The following is a 13,635-nucleotide window of genomic DNA, read 5'->3' on the forward strand; positions in this document are numbered from 1 at the left end:
CCTTCTATTCCCTTATATGGTAGGTAGTCATCCAAAGCATGCATCCACCCCCCACCCCCACCTCTCAATCATTTCCCTTTCATCTTAGCTCCTTATGGACGATAGGTCATCCCTGCCCACTGTCCAGGTCAGAGGTATTGCAGTAAGACTTAGCATATTCACAGAAGGGCCAGCTGCTAATGTTGCACCAATAATGAATGCTTCATCCTCACATGGTGTTTCTGATGACACACTTGTTGGAATTTGCTACTTTTATTCAACAAACACCCTCCCCCATACTTCCTGTAACTATTATTGATCACTCAATATACATTTAGATATTTTGATTGGTAGTGGATTGATTATATGGACTTGGGTTATTATTTCTTATTCTTTTTTCTTTTTTTTTTCTTTTTCTTTTTTTTCAGAATAATGCCCTGACAGCTGCTGGCAAGTTAGCTCTACCATGATGATGCCAGCTTCTCATTTCTGATGATGATATAGTTTTATATCACAAACTCTTCCCATCGGAAGGCTAGGCCAGTGCCCCTAACAGAGGGCTTTGCAGCGTGGAATTTAATGAACCATACCCTTGGTTCAACTTCACTGATGGCAGGATTCAAACCGCCATCCCCTTGACCTTCGCCGCAAGTAACGACACCCTAACCCACTCATCCAGCGAGCTTCTATTTTCTAAAATCACAAATTCAACGACTGCATAACTGACAAGGATATATTTCTGCATTTAGTTATACTTTTGGCAAGAGCATTATATTGTTATGAAAATGCCAGTGAACTACAACTATAGTCTAAGCTCCGTATTTAACCCCTTCCATACAATGATGCCTACATAGGCATCATGAGGCATGAGTGGGTATACAAGGATGCCGGCATTGGCATATTTATTATATTTATTTTGTAGTCATAGCTGAAAGTCCCCATATTCTGTGAACTGGCCTGATCACATTTTCTATGGTTACTAATATTCACCAGCCAGTCCACCATAACTGTACCTCCTTTCTTCAGATATTCTGCATGGCATCCATCCAGACCAGGTGCCTTACCTGCTTTCATCATCTTAAACAGCTGTTTTCACTTCATCCTTCCCTATTTCTCCTCCATTTTCCTCACTCATCACTCTCATTTTCTTAGTGCTTCCCACTGCAACTACCTTTCCTCCCTATCCTCCTTCAAATTTAGCAACTCCCTAAATACTCTGCCCACCTTCCTCTCACTGCCTGAGTGAAAGGGAACAAGTAATACAGCTGTATATACATACATACAAATACAAAATACTTTTTCCCCTTTACAAGGGAGGTAGCCAAAAAGAAAAAGGCATAATAACCATTCCCACCCATTCCATCCCTAAATACACTCCACTCTCCCTCTTATCTTGGCACCTCCTGGATGACGGGTCATCCTTGTATGTTGTCCACTGCCCTGGGTCAGAGGCAGTGTCGCAAGACACAGCACATCCACAGTATATGAACACTCTCGATAATACAGCTGTAACTTTATAATTTATAACAAAAGTATTGTGATGCATCATTGTACACCTGGCAGCTGATGCTGCCCGCAAGAATTTGACTCGTATTGAGGAAGTTGATACATTATTTCCACAAAACTCTTAAATGTTCATTTTGTAACAAAAGTCCACATACACTTGTGTTTTGAAGGATATTGAATTATACATCTTTTCTAACTGTTGATATGGTTTAATGTCACAAACTTCTCCCTATCAGGAGGCTAGGATGGTGCCCCTCAAAGGGGACTTTGTAGCATGGAATTTAATGAACCATGCCCGTGGTTCAACTTCGCGAGTGGCAGGATTCAAACTGCCATCCCCTCAACCTTTGCTATAAGTAACAACGCCCTAACCCACTCAGCCAGCATGAGATAATCAGAGCCAGAGCCTGCTTTTGACTTTCCCTTGCTCAAAGCCTGAAAGCAAAACTAATATTCTTCTTATAGGTTTTTGAAACCCCTGAAGTATCTGTGGCAAAATGCCAGGTTTGAGATGTGCCTTTCTCTCATGTAAGTGTTCAGTAACCTTACTTAGTTACCTTTTAATCTAATACAGCATTTCTTAGCCTGAGGTGCTGAAGTCAGTTTTAGGGGAGTGTTGGAAAGTGTTGAATATATGACAGTACTTCACTTTTATTTATTCTTCTAGTAATCAGATGTTAACTAGAGTTAGGTGGTGCTAGACTGCCTAGACCTGACTACTACAGGGATGCCCTTAGGGTTGGATAAGGTCAACAAACACCGATCTAATACAAAGCAAAACTAAGTCTTCTTATTATTGTTCTCAAGGTCACATACAAGCAAAACAAATCCTTAAATTGATGTACTACACTGTACTTTATGCATTCATACCAAAATCCATTTGAAAATAAAGTGGTCATAATATAACAAACTGTTTTAATAAACCCTTCATACATACATACATACACACATATACCAAAGGCTTTTTCCCCCTACATGGGGGGTAGCCACAAAGAAAAAGGCATAGAAACCACTCCCACCCGTTCCATTTCCTATATATTCCACTCCCCTCCCTCCCTCTTATCTTGGCACCTCCTGGATGACGGGTCATCCCTGCATCCTGTCCACTGCCCTGGATCAGAAGCAGTGTCGCAAGACACAGCGTATCCACAGCAAGGCTGCTTCATAAATTCGGCGACCCACCCTCTCCGTCAAATAAACCCTTCATACTTTGTGAATAAATTACTTCTCTATGTAAACATTATCTAAAGGAAGAATTTTTTTTTCTCTGATTTCAGATATCTTGCATGATTCTATGATTAGTTTCCTAAAAGTTGTCTCCACTTAATCTAATTCTGGTCCACAAACACACACATACATACATATACCAAAGGCTTTTTCCCCCTTACAAGGGAGGTAGCCAAAAAAAAGTGCATAAAATTCACCCCCACCCAATCCATCCCCACATACTCCACTCCCATTCACCCTCCTCGCTCCCTCTTATCTTGGCTCCTCCTGGATGACAGGTCATCCCTACACCTCACCCACTGCCATGGGTCAGAAGCATTGTAGCAAGACACAGCACATCCACAGCAAGGCTTCTTCATAAAATCAGTGACACACCTCCTCTCCATTTCCTCATGCAGAAATGGAGATTGGGATAAATCCCTTCGGGCTGTGTCAATTTATTTTTCACACATACTCCCTCACCCCCCATCTCCCACCCACTCCCTACCCCCTTTCCAACATACCATAGAAATTTCATCTGCAGCACTTCTCACCAAATATAAGGCGGCATGTCCCAAGGCAGGCCATGGCGTTAACGACAAAACTACATGACAAGACAGGTTTAGGCAAATGAAACTATTCAGTTAAGGCAACTTTTTTAATTGCAGGCATAAAAGCGAGACAGCCATATGCCTCTGTCAGTTCACAGATGACACCAGCATTTAGCTCATGTGACCATTTTCAAGGATGATAAACAAGGATATTCACAAGCATCCACCATATTTCCATCATGTCTTTAGATGCTTAAGATCCTTTGAAGTTGACAAAAGAGGCTTATTTTTTTGCTTCCGAAATTCATGCTACACTTTTTACAGTATGAATCTACTCCATGGTGGTAATGCTAGTTAGAAAAATATAACATTTAATATCTTACCATCAAATTACCTTAAAATGTACAATCCTCGGAAAACTGAGTCATGAGTAGCTATTTTTCAGTATAAAATAAATAATTTTTTCAAATAAATTATATAAAATTTAACAGTTTATCTTTATATACATATACCAAAAGGCCCGTTCCCCTTACAAGAGGGGTGGCCAATTCACCCCCCTTATGTATATGCATACGATACTCTAATTATCATTTCTACGTATCACAAAAATTTGAGATTTACGTACACTTGGCACAAACATAAAAAAAAAAAAAAATCATAACCAATTAGAATAACCAAATATTTTCAAAGCTGACCTTCTTAAGATTTAAAGAGATTTCATCTGTGCCATAAGATCATCCAGAGAAGTATCATCCGCAGATGTTACGGTATTGTCTTCATCCGCTGCCCTTGCTGCAGGTCTCTCGTAGGCAACTCTTATGCCCTCTGCAAGTCCTGAGACACCACAAGCCCCTTGTGCCTCGGGTTCAGCTGGTGCATCATCATCGACTAGGCAGATTCCTAGAGAAAGTAATAGTGATAATTATGCTAAAGAAGTAATTCAAACCAAAATTAAAAATTCTACAGCTACTACTATTAAAACAAATCCCAAATTTTAACATATCAATACAAAGATCATAACTCCCCTTAAAATGGAGTACAGGACTGCTGGTATGTGATGATTTGGTTTAATACCGTGAAACTCCCCCCCCCCACACTATCAGGATGCTAGCCCTTTCAGAGGACTTTGTAGCATGGAATCTAATGAACCATAACCTTGGTTCAACTTACCAGTGGCAGGGGTTCGCACCACCATCACCTAAACCTTCACTGCAAATAACAACACCCTAACCCGCTTGGCCAACAAGCACCCTGTTGATACATACATATCATACATATACCAAGGCTTTTTCCCCCTTACAAGGGAGGTAGCCAAAAAGAAAAAGGCATAAAACCATTCCCACCCATTCCATCCCTAAATACACTCCACCCTCCCTCTTATCTTTAGCACCTCCTGTCACATACATATCACAAAGAAAAAAGGCTAACTCACCCCATTCGTTGTTCTTGTGAACCACTTCCTCTTCTTGTACTTCTACTACTATTTCCTTAGGTTCCTTTGCCTTCCTTTCTTGGTACAGAGTCTGTTGCTTTCTGCACCAGAAGTCCTCACACTGAGGGTTGGGTTTTACTACCATCGTGGGGAAGTAGTCTACTAAGGCATTATACCCTAAATAATAGGACACCTTACCAAACTTTAGTAAGTACCTGTAAACAAAAATAATATTACACCATACCCAAGTTACAGGATAATATTGAGCCACTGTTGTACATTATTTTGTATTACACATGTTGATCTAGTTAGTCACAGATGGGTTCATGTGTGGATGTTTTTCCTTGATTGTGGGTGTGTTGGTGTTTTTTGTCAGTTTTTAATAATGGGTGTGGATAGGCCAGAGCATACACACACTACATTCAAAGAACAAAAAAAAGATAAAAAAAAATTTATCTAAATGTATAGAAGATATAATATCAGAAGAGCCTTACTTGAGTACATTTTGAACAAGCATGCCAGCTACCATGCCCATGGTAGTGGGTAAGGAAGCTGCACATACACCCTCTTTCTTCAAGGTCTTCTCATCAATCTGACTGGCAACAACAAGTGGTGGTGCACACTGTGTAAAAGAAAAAAATAATAAAACCTTTAACAAATCAACATACAACAAAGATTATCTGTATACATTTTCAAGTGATATAAACCAATCTATAACAGCATGATGATTAAATAAAAGTGAAATCTAGAATCAAGATTTATGATTTGGAATTCCACGTCTATATCTAGAAAATATTACCAACTGATACCTACGTCAAAACATGCAGTTTCTCCTGGGATCAAGAACTGGATGTGACCAGAAACTGCATTTTCTGCTACACCCGATTCAAACCAAGTTTGACCCAGTTCATTACATGCATGATTGACAGCCATCCGTGCTTCGTAGTTGTCGACACAACTTAATACGAGGTCTATCTTCCCATTTGTCAAGCTGCCATGCCTGTTTTAAATAAAAGTTAGTTACCTATCTATATACGAAGAGGGTCATTGCCAACCAAGGCATGCACCCAACCTCCACCCATCCCACATTCTTAAAAATCTTAGTTTAGGTTAGTTAAAATATATATCATACATCAGTTATACATGATGTATGGAAGACAGACACAGGGGTGAAGTAAACACAGAAAACAGTTGGAGTTTTATTCACAAATATTTCGTTCTTACCAGGACTTCTTCAGTCTTATGAAGAAGTCCTGGTAAGAATGAAATGTCAGTGAATAAAACTGATTTCTATATTTACCTCACCACCATGCCAGGCAGCCACTATATGATATATGAATGTACACAAGTCTATGCAAGATCCCTTAAACCTGCCAACCTCTCGCATCACACAAACACAGCCCACCAAATTCAATACATAAACAACTCCAGCCCTATTCACTCAAACATCTACAACAGTCTACCCCTGTGCTTTCTAATTAATCCATATAAAAGCACATACATACTCAAATAACAAAAACACTCCTTAATGAACTGCCAAATTCTATACTTCATAAAGCTCCCCCAAAGCTCAACCCAGCAGAGAAATAATTCCAAAGACTAGCAAGAATTACAATGACATGCTTACATTCAGGCCACCACTCCACACTAAAATAGCACCAATGCTTAAGCAGCACAGGCATAGACATCTATTGCCCCACATGCAACCACAACACTTAGGAAACCTAATTCACTTAATATTAGTGTCTCACACTTTCTCTCTCTAGACAACAACACAAAATATCTCCGAGTGACTTGGGTTAAACAGTGGCCATGACTCTCTTGCCAGAGAGAACTGAGGCAATCAATTAAGTAATCAATTGATCCTGGTCTCTCTTGCAGAAGACCCTTAACCTTCATGTATCTGCCAATGGCCTCTGATTGAATGGGATCAGATGATACTTGTTCCTTTACTCTGCAACCAGACTATTTTATTTATCTGTATCACATCCTTTTCATAAAAAGTTAACAGTCACATAAATGACTATGAACATGATTAAAATGTTGTCATATAATATAAAGTCCCAAATGACAGGTACCAGCAAGTAGTAATCTTCTGAGTTGAAAGTCAGAGAAAATTGGTTTCCTCCCACCTATCTTTGAAACCCATCAAAACCTTTCCGCCTACAGGTGCAGTCTTGAAGGGCTGGTACTCAATCCCCAGACTGGGTCCAGGATATCTCATTATCAGCTTCCATTGTATTCCCTCCACTTTTTCACACAAGGATTAATGACAACCCATGAACATAAGAATAGGGGAGACTGCTATAGGCCATATGGCCTACATTAGGCAGATCCATGTCCATTACCACCATAATCTTCACATAAAGCAAATAATAGTTTCAGTACTCACTACATAGACTAATAAGTCTATTCCATTCGTTAACCACTCTATAGGTAAACCATTTCTTGCCTATTTCCTTCTGTTCCCCACCTACTATGATCCAACGAAACAGAGACAGTCCCACACTAATACAACACAAACAAGACTCCAATGTCTCTTCTTAGAGATATCTATGGGAGGCCTCAGGGTCCACTGAGTTGCTCTGGGGGAGCAGTTTCCCAGTCACAACTGGAGGCGACAATTATTAATGTAAGACTATAAATTCCAAGGGTAATGGGCAGGGGACTGGAGATTGTTAGGGGACGACAGAGGATGAGATGGATGGATGGGGTGTAGGGGGCATTGAGCACAAGGGGAATGTCTGTTGAGCAAGGAAGAGAGGAGGCAGGAGATAGAGATGAGTGGAAAATGACTGTGTATGGATGATACTGTTATGCAAGGAAGGGAGGGATGGGAGATGGAGGATGCTTATGTGTGAATGATATTTTGATGCAGCCTGAAGGGATTTCTCCCAGTCTTCTCTTTTTCTGCAGTTGGTGGATGCAAGGATGACCCATCATCCATGAGGAGCTGAGACGGAAGGGGTGGAAAGGGTGGTGAAGGGGAGTGTAATAGGTGGGAATAGGTACATGCCTCTGATTCAGCTATTTCCCTTATAAGGGGGAAAAAAGCTCTTGGTATAAAGATAGATAAATAAATTCCAAGCCTTACTTTATTCTTCCCATGAAGTGTTCGAAATTCTCCAAGGTAGTGATGTTGTAGTTGTGGGTCTCGAAAGTGACATCAGGATTAATAAACTGCAGTGTGTTTGCGGCAGCCTCAACTTTACTCAATCCTGCTTGGTGAGGTTGGAAGAACAACCGATTCATGTTGGCCAATTCTACCTTGTCGTAATCGAAGAGTATGAGCTGAAAGCAACGTATTAATGACTAAAACTTATTCATTCTGTGAATGAAGAAAAATAAAATGCAAAGAAAATTATCAGGAACAACAGCTCTCATAACCTTAATCAAGCTCTTTTGCATCTGTGCTGTTGAAATTACTCATTAACAAACTTATGTCAAGATATGTTTCCTTCATTAAGCTGATAGAACAAAATAAAATGAATTAAAAATACAAATAGATAAATGAATTAATAAATTGTTGTATGGAGTATTGAGTATTCCTTCCACTTTCAGAATCTTTCATTACCAGTTAAAAACTGTATTAACAAACACATTACTCACAACAATAATAATCATACATCAAAGTACACATTAACAGTGTATGCACAAAACATGTAAACATCAATGATTTGGAAGAACAAAATATGAATTACTATACCAGTGATAGCCTATGCCTACAATTATTATTGCTATTGTTATTGCTATAATAATTAATAATAATAATAATAATAATAATAATATTATTATTATTATTACTATGATGATGATTATGCCTACAACTCTTTAGTCAAAACCCACCTTGCCAATTCCACACCTTGTAAGCATCTCTGCCGTGACACTACCAACTCCTCCTACTCCAACAACAGCTACCGTGTATGTTCTAATCTTCTCATAATCCTCCACAATTCCCATTCGTTTTAAGGCCATTAACCGACTGAAACAAAAACAAAAAAATTAGCACTGATGAATTTCAAAGTTATGACACCTTATCTTGACAATAAGTTACTATTTTGATCATTCACCCATACTTCATCTTAATAGTGTTATATAAAATATATATAATATAAAAATATATATAATAGTGCTATATAAAGAAGACCTGTCAGAAAATCAAACTCTAAGTTCGCATCAAGTGATAAAAATGCACACAGCACAAAAATAAAATTACTTTATGCAGGCACAAGAAATTACAACAATTAACATAATTCATCCCCTCATTTCATTTTCCTCAAACTGCGGTAAAATGAAGTCGGGAGACCGTACATGTGTGTGACCCAAGTTGACACACAGCATTCCAAGGAGCTATGGCCATTGTATGTCTCAGAGAACAATACTCTTGGTGAATTTTGTTGATATCAACACCAAGTCACACACGACTGTAGTCACCCACTTCATCTCACCATGAGCCATCGCTAGAAGTTCAGGTTACCACTGACAAAATACTAATGATTTAAAACAATAACTTGCGAATATAAAAATTACTGTCGTGGCATAAATATGACTCACATAAATAAAAAGAAAAATACATGAGGTGTACAGACATTTCTGATTTTATCCTATAATAATATGAAATTATGAAGCGGCCTTGCTGTGGATGTACTGTGTCTTGCGACACTGCTTCTGACCCAGGGCGGTGGGCAGGGTTCAGGGATGACCCGTCATCCAGGAGGTGCTCAGATGAGAGGAAGGGTGGGAGGGGTGTGGAGTGTATTTAGGGATGAAATGGGTGGGAGTGTTTTTATGCCTTTCCCTTTGTGGCTACCTCCCTTGGAAGGGGGAAAAAGCCTTGGTATATGTATGTATGTATACAGAGTGACTTTTAAAGATATTTGCCCAGATGCAGGAGTACTTTAGGGTTCTGTTCCAGTATTACACAGACACACTGTTTACTTTTTTTTTTCATTTGAACAAATCTATTTTTCTATGGAATGGATACATCTGGTTCAGTTAAGCTAGGTTATATTAGGTTAAGAGCTACTAGATAACAAAAGTTCCATATTAAATCTCTGTGTTTGCATGATTCAGGAATTTAGATCCTACAGATAATACTGTGATGGAGGTTTCCTGTCGGCATGCTCCGCCTTTGTGGTTATGTATGAATGATTATGATATTTTGACACACCCTGAAGGGATTTTTCCCTATCTTCTCTTTTTTCTGCATGAGGGGAAGAGAGAGGATCTATATTAAAAGAATCAGCCATGCTGTGGATGTACTGTGCCTTACTGCATTGTTTCTGACCCAGTGCAGTGAACAGGATGTAGGAATGACTCGTCATTCATAAGAAGCCAAAATGAGATAGAGGACAGGGAGTGGTATGTGTGGTATACAGATAGATAGATCCTGCCCTCACATAATTTCTTCCCCCCCGCCCTCCAGTGATAAAAATGGCCAAATTTGTTGCGACAAAAACATTACAATGTCAACGAAGAAAACCCCATTATCTCACCCAAATAAGTTCAGAAATTCAAACTTGTTTTGAAATATATTCTCAGTTTTCCTGATCATTTCCCCATTCAAATTTATGTAACTCACTACTTAATGAGGAACCATGGAGCTTTAGGGCTCTATTTTTCATAAAAAAAAATAAAAAGTTATACATGTCAATGATAATTAGAAAATAGATAATCCGAGTGTGAAATGTTACATAAACTGTAGCACGTTACTGTTTTGCTTCTTATAACCACCTAGAAAACAATAAATACTTAAAAAAAAAAACACTATAGCAGCAAAATATATTATCAAATATTTTTTTTACTTAACATATGTCTTACCTGTATGGGTTACTGTCCACTACTTCGGCTGACATTTGCTCAATTTTCTGTCTACCTTTCCCACAGGCATTTTTCTGTTTCTCATCTTCCAACTCCTTTTCAAGTTCACTAATTCTCTTTTTCAATTCATTGACAGACATCTCGTATCCCTTTCCCTTGACAGTTCCTTTCGAATGGTGTAGGTGTTGTGTTTAGCTGACGAAACTAACAACGTCATTTAATCGACATTAATTTTTTTTCCTATACATATACATGATATTAAGACAAATACCCATACAACAAAATATTAATATATAATGTTTAAGGATAGTAAATAGGCGGTAACGTGACAAACTGATCATACAATAATACACTTTTTATTGTCCACTTAGGTATGAACGATATAAAGGCCAGTCGATCGAAAGAACTTAGCATAGAAATACGGTCAAATGATCCAGAAATACAAAACTAAAACCAACAATGTTATTATTTCAGGGATCTCTCTAGCGCTCAGTACGGTATTTTTTCATTTAATGCCTAGTTATTCCTAGATTTTAGTGTGTTTCAATCACGTTTTTAGCCAGTTTTATTGTTATTGATTTCCGACAAGAAAAATAGATATTACGTTGCTGTATTATACAACCAAGGATTTGGCTCAGGACCTCTGCAGACCTGCAGACAGGACAAGCCTCTGGACGCCACTACTCGCACATCTGCACTACCACAAAAATCTGATCCACGCGTACTCTACCTTTCCTAATCCCACGCTACTCCTCAACCAATTACTCCTTCTGCTCCTCTTCTTAATCTCTCAGTTAAAACCCTCACATAAACATTCCCAACTACACTTTAAAAGCACTACAATTACATTTGCCCCCTTTTCCTTTGTAAAGTGGAACCATACAGGCACTCCTCCAGTCCTACGGCACTCTTCCCTCCCTTAGACACATATTAAACAACCTCACTAGCCATTCCACTATTACATTACCTCATGACACCCATCCAATCCAGGTGCTTCACCAACTCTCATAATTTTCAAAATTCCTTGTATCTCATCTTTTCGTTTTCCTCTTCCATTACTGTCATTTACTTAGCGCCTTCCACTGCCACAATCAACCAATCCCTATCCTCCTTCACATTCAATAGTTCTCTAAAATATTCTGCCCATCTTTCCCTTGCCACATCCACTCCCATTAACAAGCGTCAATTTGCGCCTTTTACGTTTCCTCTAAGAAGGCAGATTTGTGAAAAGGCTTTGGCAAATGATAAATATGTATTTTGGGCCTTTATGGATTTGGAGAAGGCTTGTGACAGGGTAGACAGGAAGGCACTGTGGGAGCTATTGTAGATGTGTGAGATTAGAGTAAAGATGATAAGGGTAATAAAGAATATCTTACGAAAGTAATAGAGCTTGTGTTAGAAATGGAAATGGAGAGAGTGGTTTGATGTAAAGCTGGGACTGTGTCATGTTGCTATGATTGTTCAATAGTTACATGTATGGGGAGGTAATGCGAGGGTAATGGGCAGGGGACTGGATAAGGTTAAAGATAATGGAGAGAACTGGGAAGTGAGCTAGTTGTTGTTTGCAGACGATACTGCGCTTGTGGCGGGGTCAGAGGGGGGATTGAAGTAGTTACTGACAGAGTTTGGCAATGTATGTGATAGAAGAAAGTTGAAGGCAAGTGTGGGTAAAAGTAAGGTGAAGAAGTGTACAAGGGGAAAGGGTGGCAGCAAGTTAGAAGTAAGTCTTAAAGAAGAGAGGCTGGAGGAAGTGGATAATTTTAAATATTTGGGTGTAGCATGTGGCAGGTAATGGAGAATTGCGTGTGGAGGTAAATTGTAGATTGAGAGAAGCAAGTAAATGTCTTGGGGAATTGAAAAGTGTCATGAGAAATGGGCACCTGGGAATGGATGCAAAGAGAAGATTATATGAAGGGGTGATTGTGCCGTTGACACTTTGGGGCAGAGACTCGGAATTTAAGAGAGACAGATAAGAGAAGTTTAAATGTGTTTGAAGTGAAATGTATAAGAGGTATGATAGGGATTACAAGGTTGGATGGATTGAGAAATGAGGGAGTGAAGAGGAGAACTGATGTGGAAAGGGAGCTGACAGATAAAAATGATCAAAGATTATTAGGATGGTTTGGACACATGGAAAAAAATAACAAAAGGGGTGTTGAAGGCAGAGGTGGAGACAGTGAGCTTGAGGACACGACCTAGGATGAGATGGATGCATGGATGGATGGATGGGGTGAAAGGAGTTTTGAGCGAGAGGAAGATGACTGACGAGCAGGGAAGGGAGAAGGCAGAGGATAGGTGTGAGTAGAGAATGGCTGTGTATGGAGGACATTTTGACGCAAAGGAAAATATTTCTCTTCGTCCTCTCTCTTTTCCTCATGGGAAGATCACCGTGGGGAGCATATTTGCTGTAGATATAAAAATACCCTTTATTTCTCCTTTTGTTTACTCTAGTGTGCATCACTAGAGTCAACAAAATGCGAAAGAAATGCCACTCGTTCAAATCGAACGACTTCCCTCACCGAATCGGGTGAATCGGGTCATCGTTTCCATTTACTCGTTCATTAGGCGTTTGTTTACATCCTTGCATTGTGCATTTGACGGTGTTTCGGAGTAGTGTGTAAATTATGTACACTGATCATATCAAGTGATACTTGGAACTCGTATGAATAGTGATATATGTATACACCACCCGCCACTCATACCAAAGGACAATTGGCTGTTCATTGACCAGCAGTTCATGACAGGCAACCGGTTCCAGCCTTGAGACTCGAGTTACGGAGTCTGGTAAAGAGCAAGGTCTAAATAAACAGGTCAGACCGTTTGAATTATTGTGCGCAGCTTCTGACGTCATTAGGCTGGGTCCGTTTTCTCTTTGTGAAACACTGAAGAAAACTGTGAAACGCCAAGGAAGACAGGAACTATAATATCTTATATATATATATATATATATATACATATTTATATATATATATATATATATATATATATATATTCATATATATATATAGACAGGAACTATAATATTTTATATATATTTATATATATATATTTTATATAATATTTGTCAGAATATAACTAATTGCGTGGAGCGGTGCGAGCGAAGGCAACAACATACCCGAACGACGCACCAGCTTCAACTGA

At 39.1% G+C, this 13,635-nt stretch overlaps 1 protein-coding gene across 1 annotated transcript; it reads right to left on the bottom strand.

Annotated features, from left to right (window-relative positions):
* Positions 1-3,335: 3,335 nt before the first annotated feature.
* On the bottom strand, positions 3,336-10,683 carry Uba5 (Ubiquitin-like activating enzyme 5). Its single transcript, XM_076210680.1, has 7 exons — positions 10,495-10,683; positions 8,521-8,656; positions 7,769-7,965; positions 5,488-5,674; positions 5,169-5,296; positions 4,675-4,889; positions 3,336-4,142 (listed from the first exon to the last, which is right to left on the bottom strand). Exons 1-7 carry the CDS (start codon positions 10,632-10,634, stop codon positions 3,949-3,951), a joined length of 1,197 nt encoding a protein of 398 aa, XP_076066795.1. The 5' UTR covers positions 10,635-10,683; the 3' UTR covers positions 3,336-3,948.
* Positions 10,684-13,635: the final 2,952 nt, after the last annotated feature.

Source organism: Oratosquilla oratoria, chromosome 27 (genome assembly GCF_046742065.1).
Source record: "Oratosquilla oratoria isolate Oo_2021 chromosome 27, ASM4674206v1, whole genome shotgun sequence".
NCBI lineage: Eukaryota > Metazoa > Arthropoda > Malacostraca > Stomatopoda > Squillidae > Oratosquilla > Oratosquilla oratoria.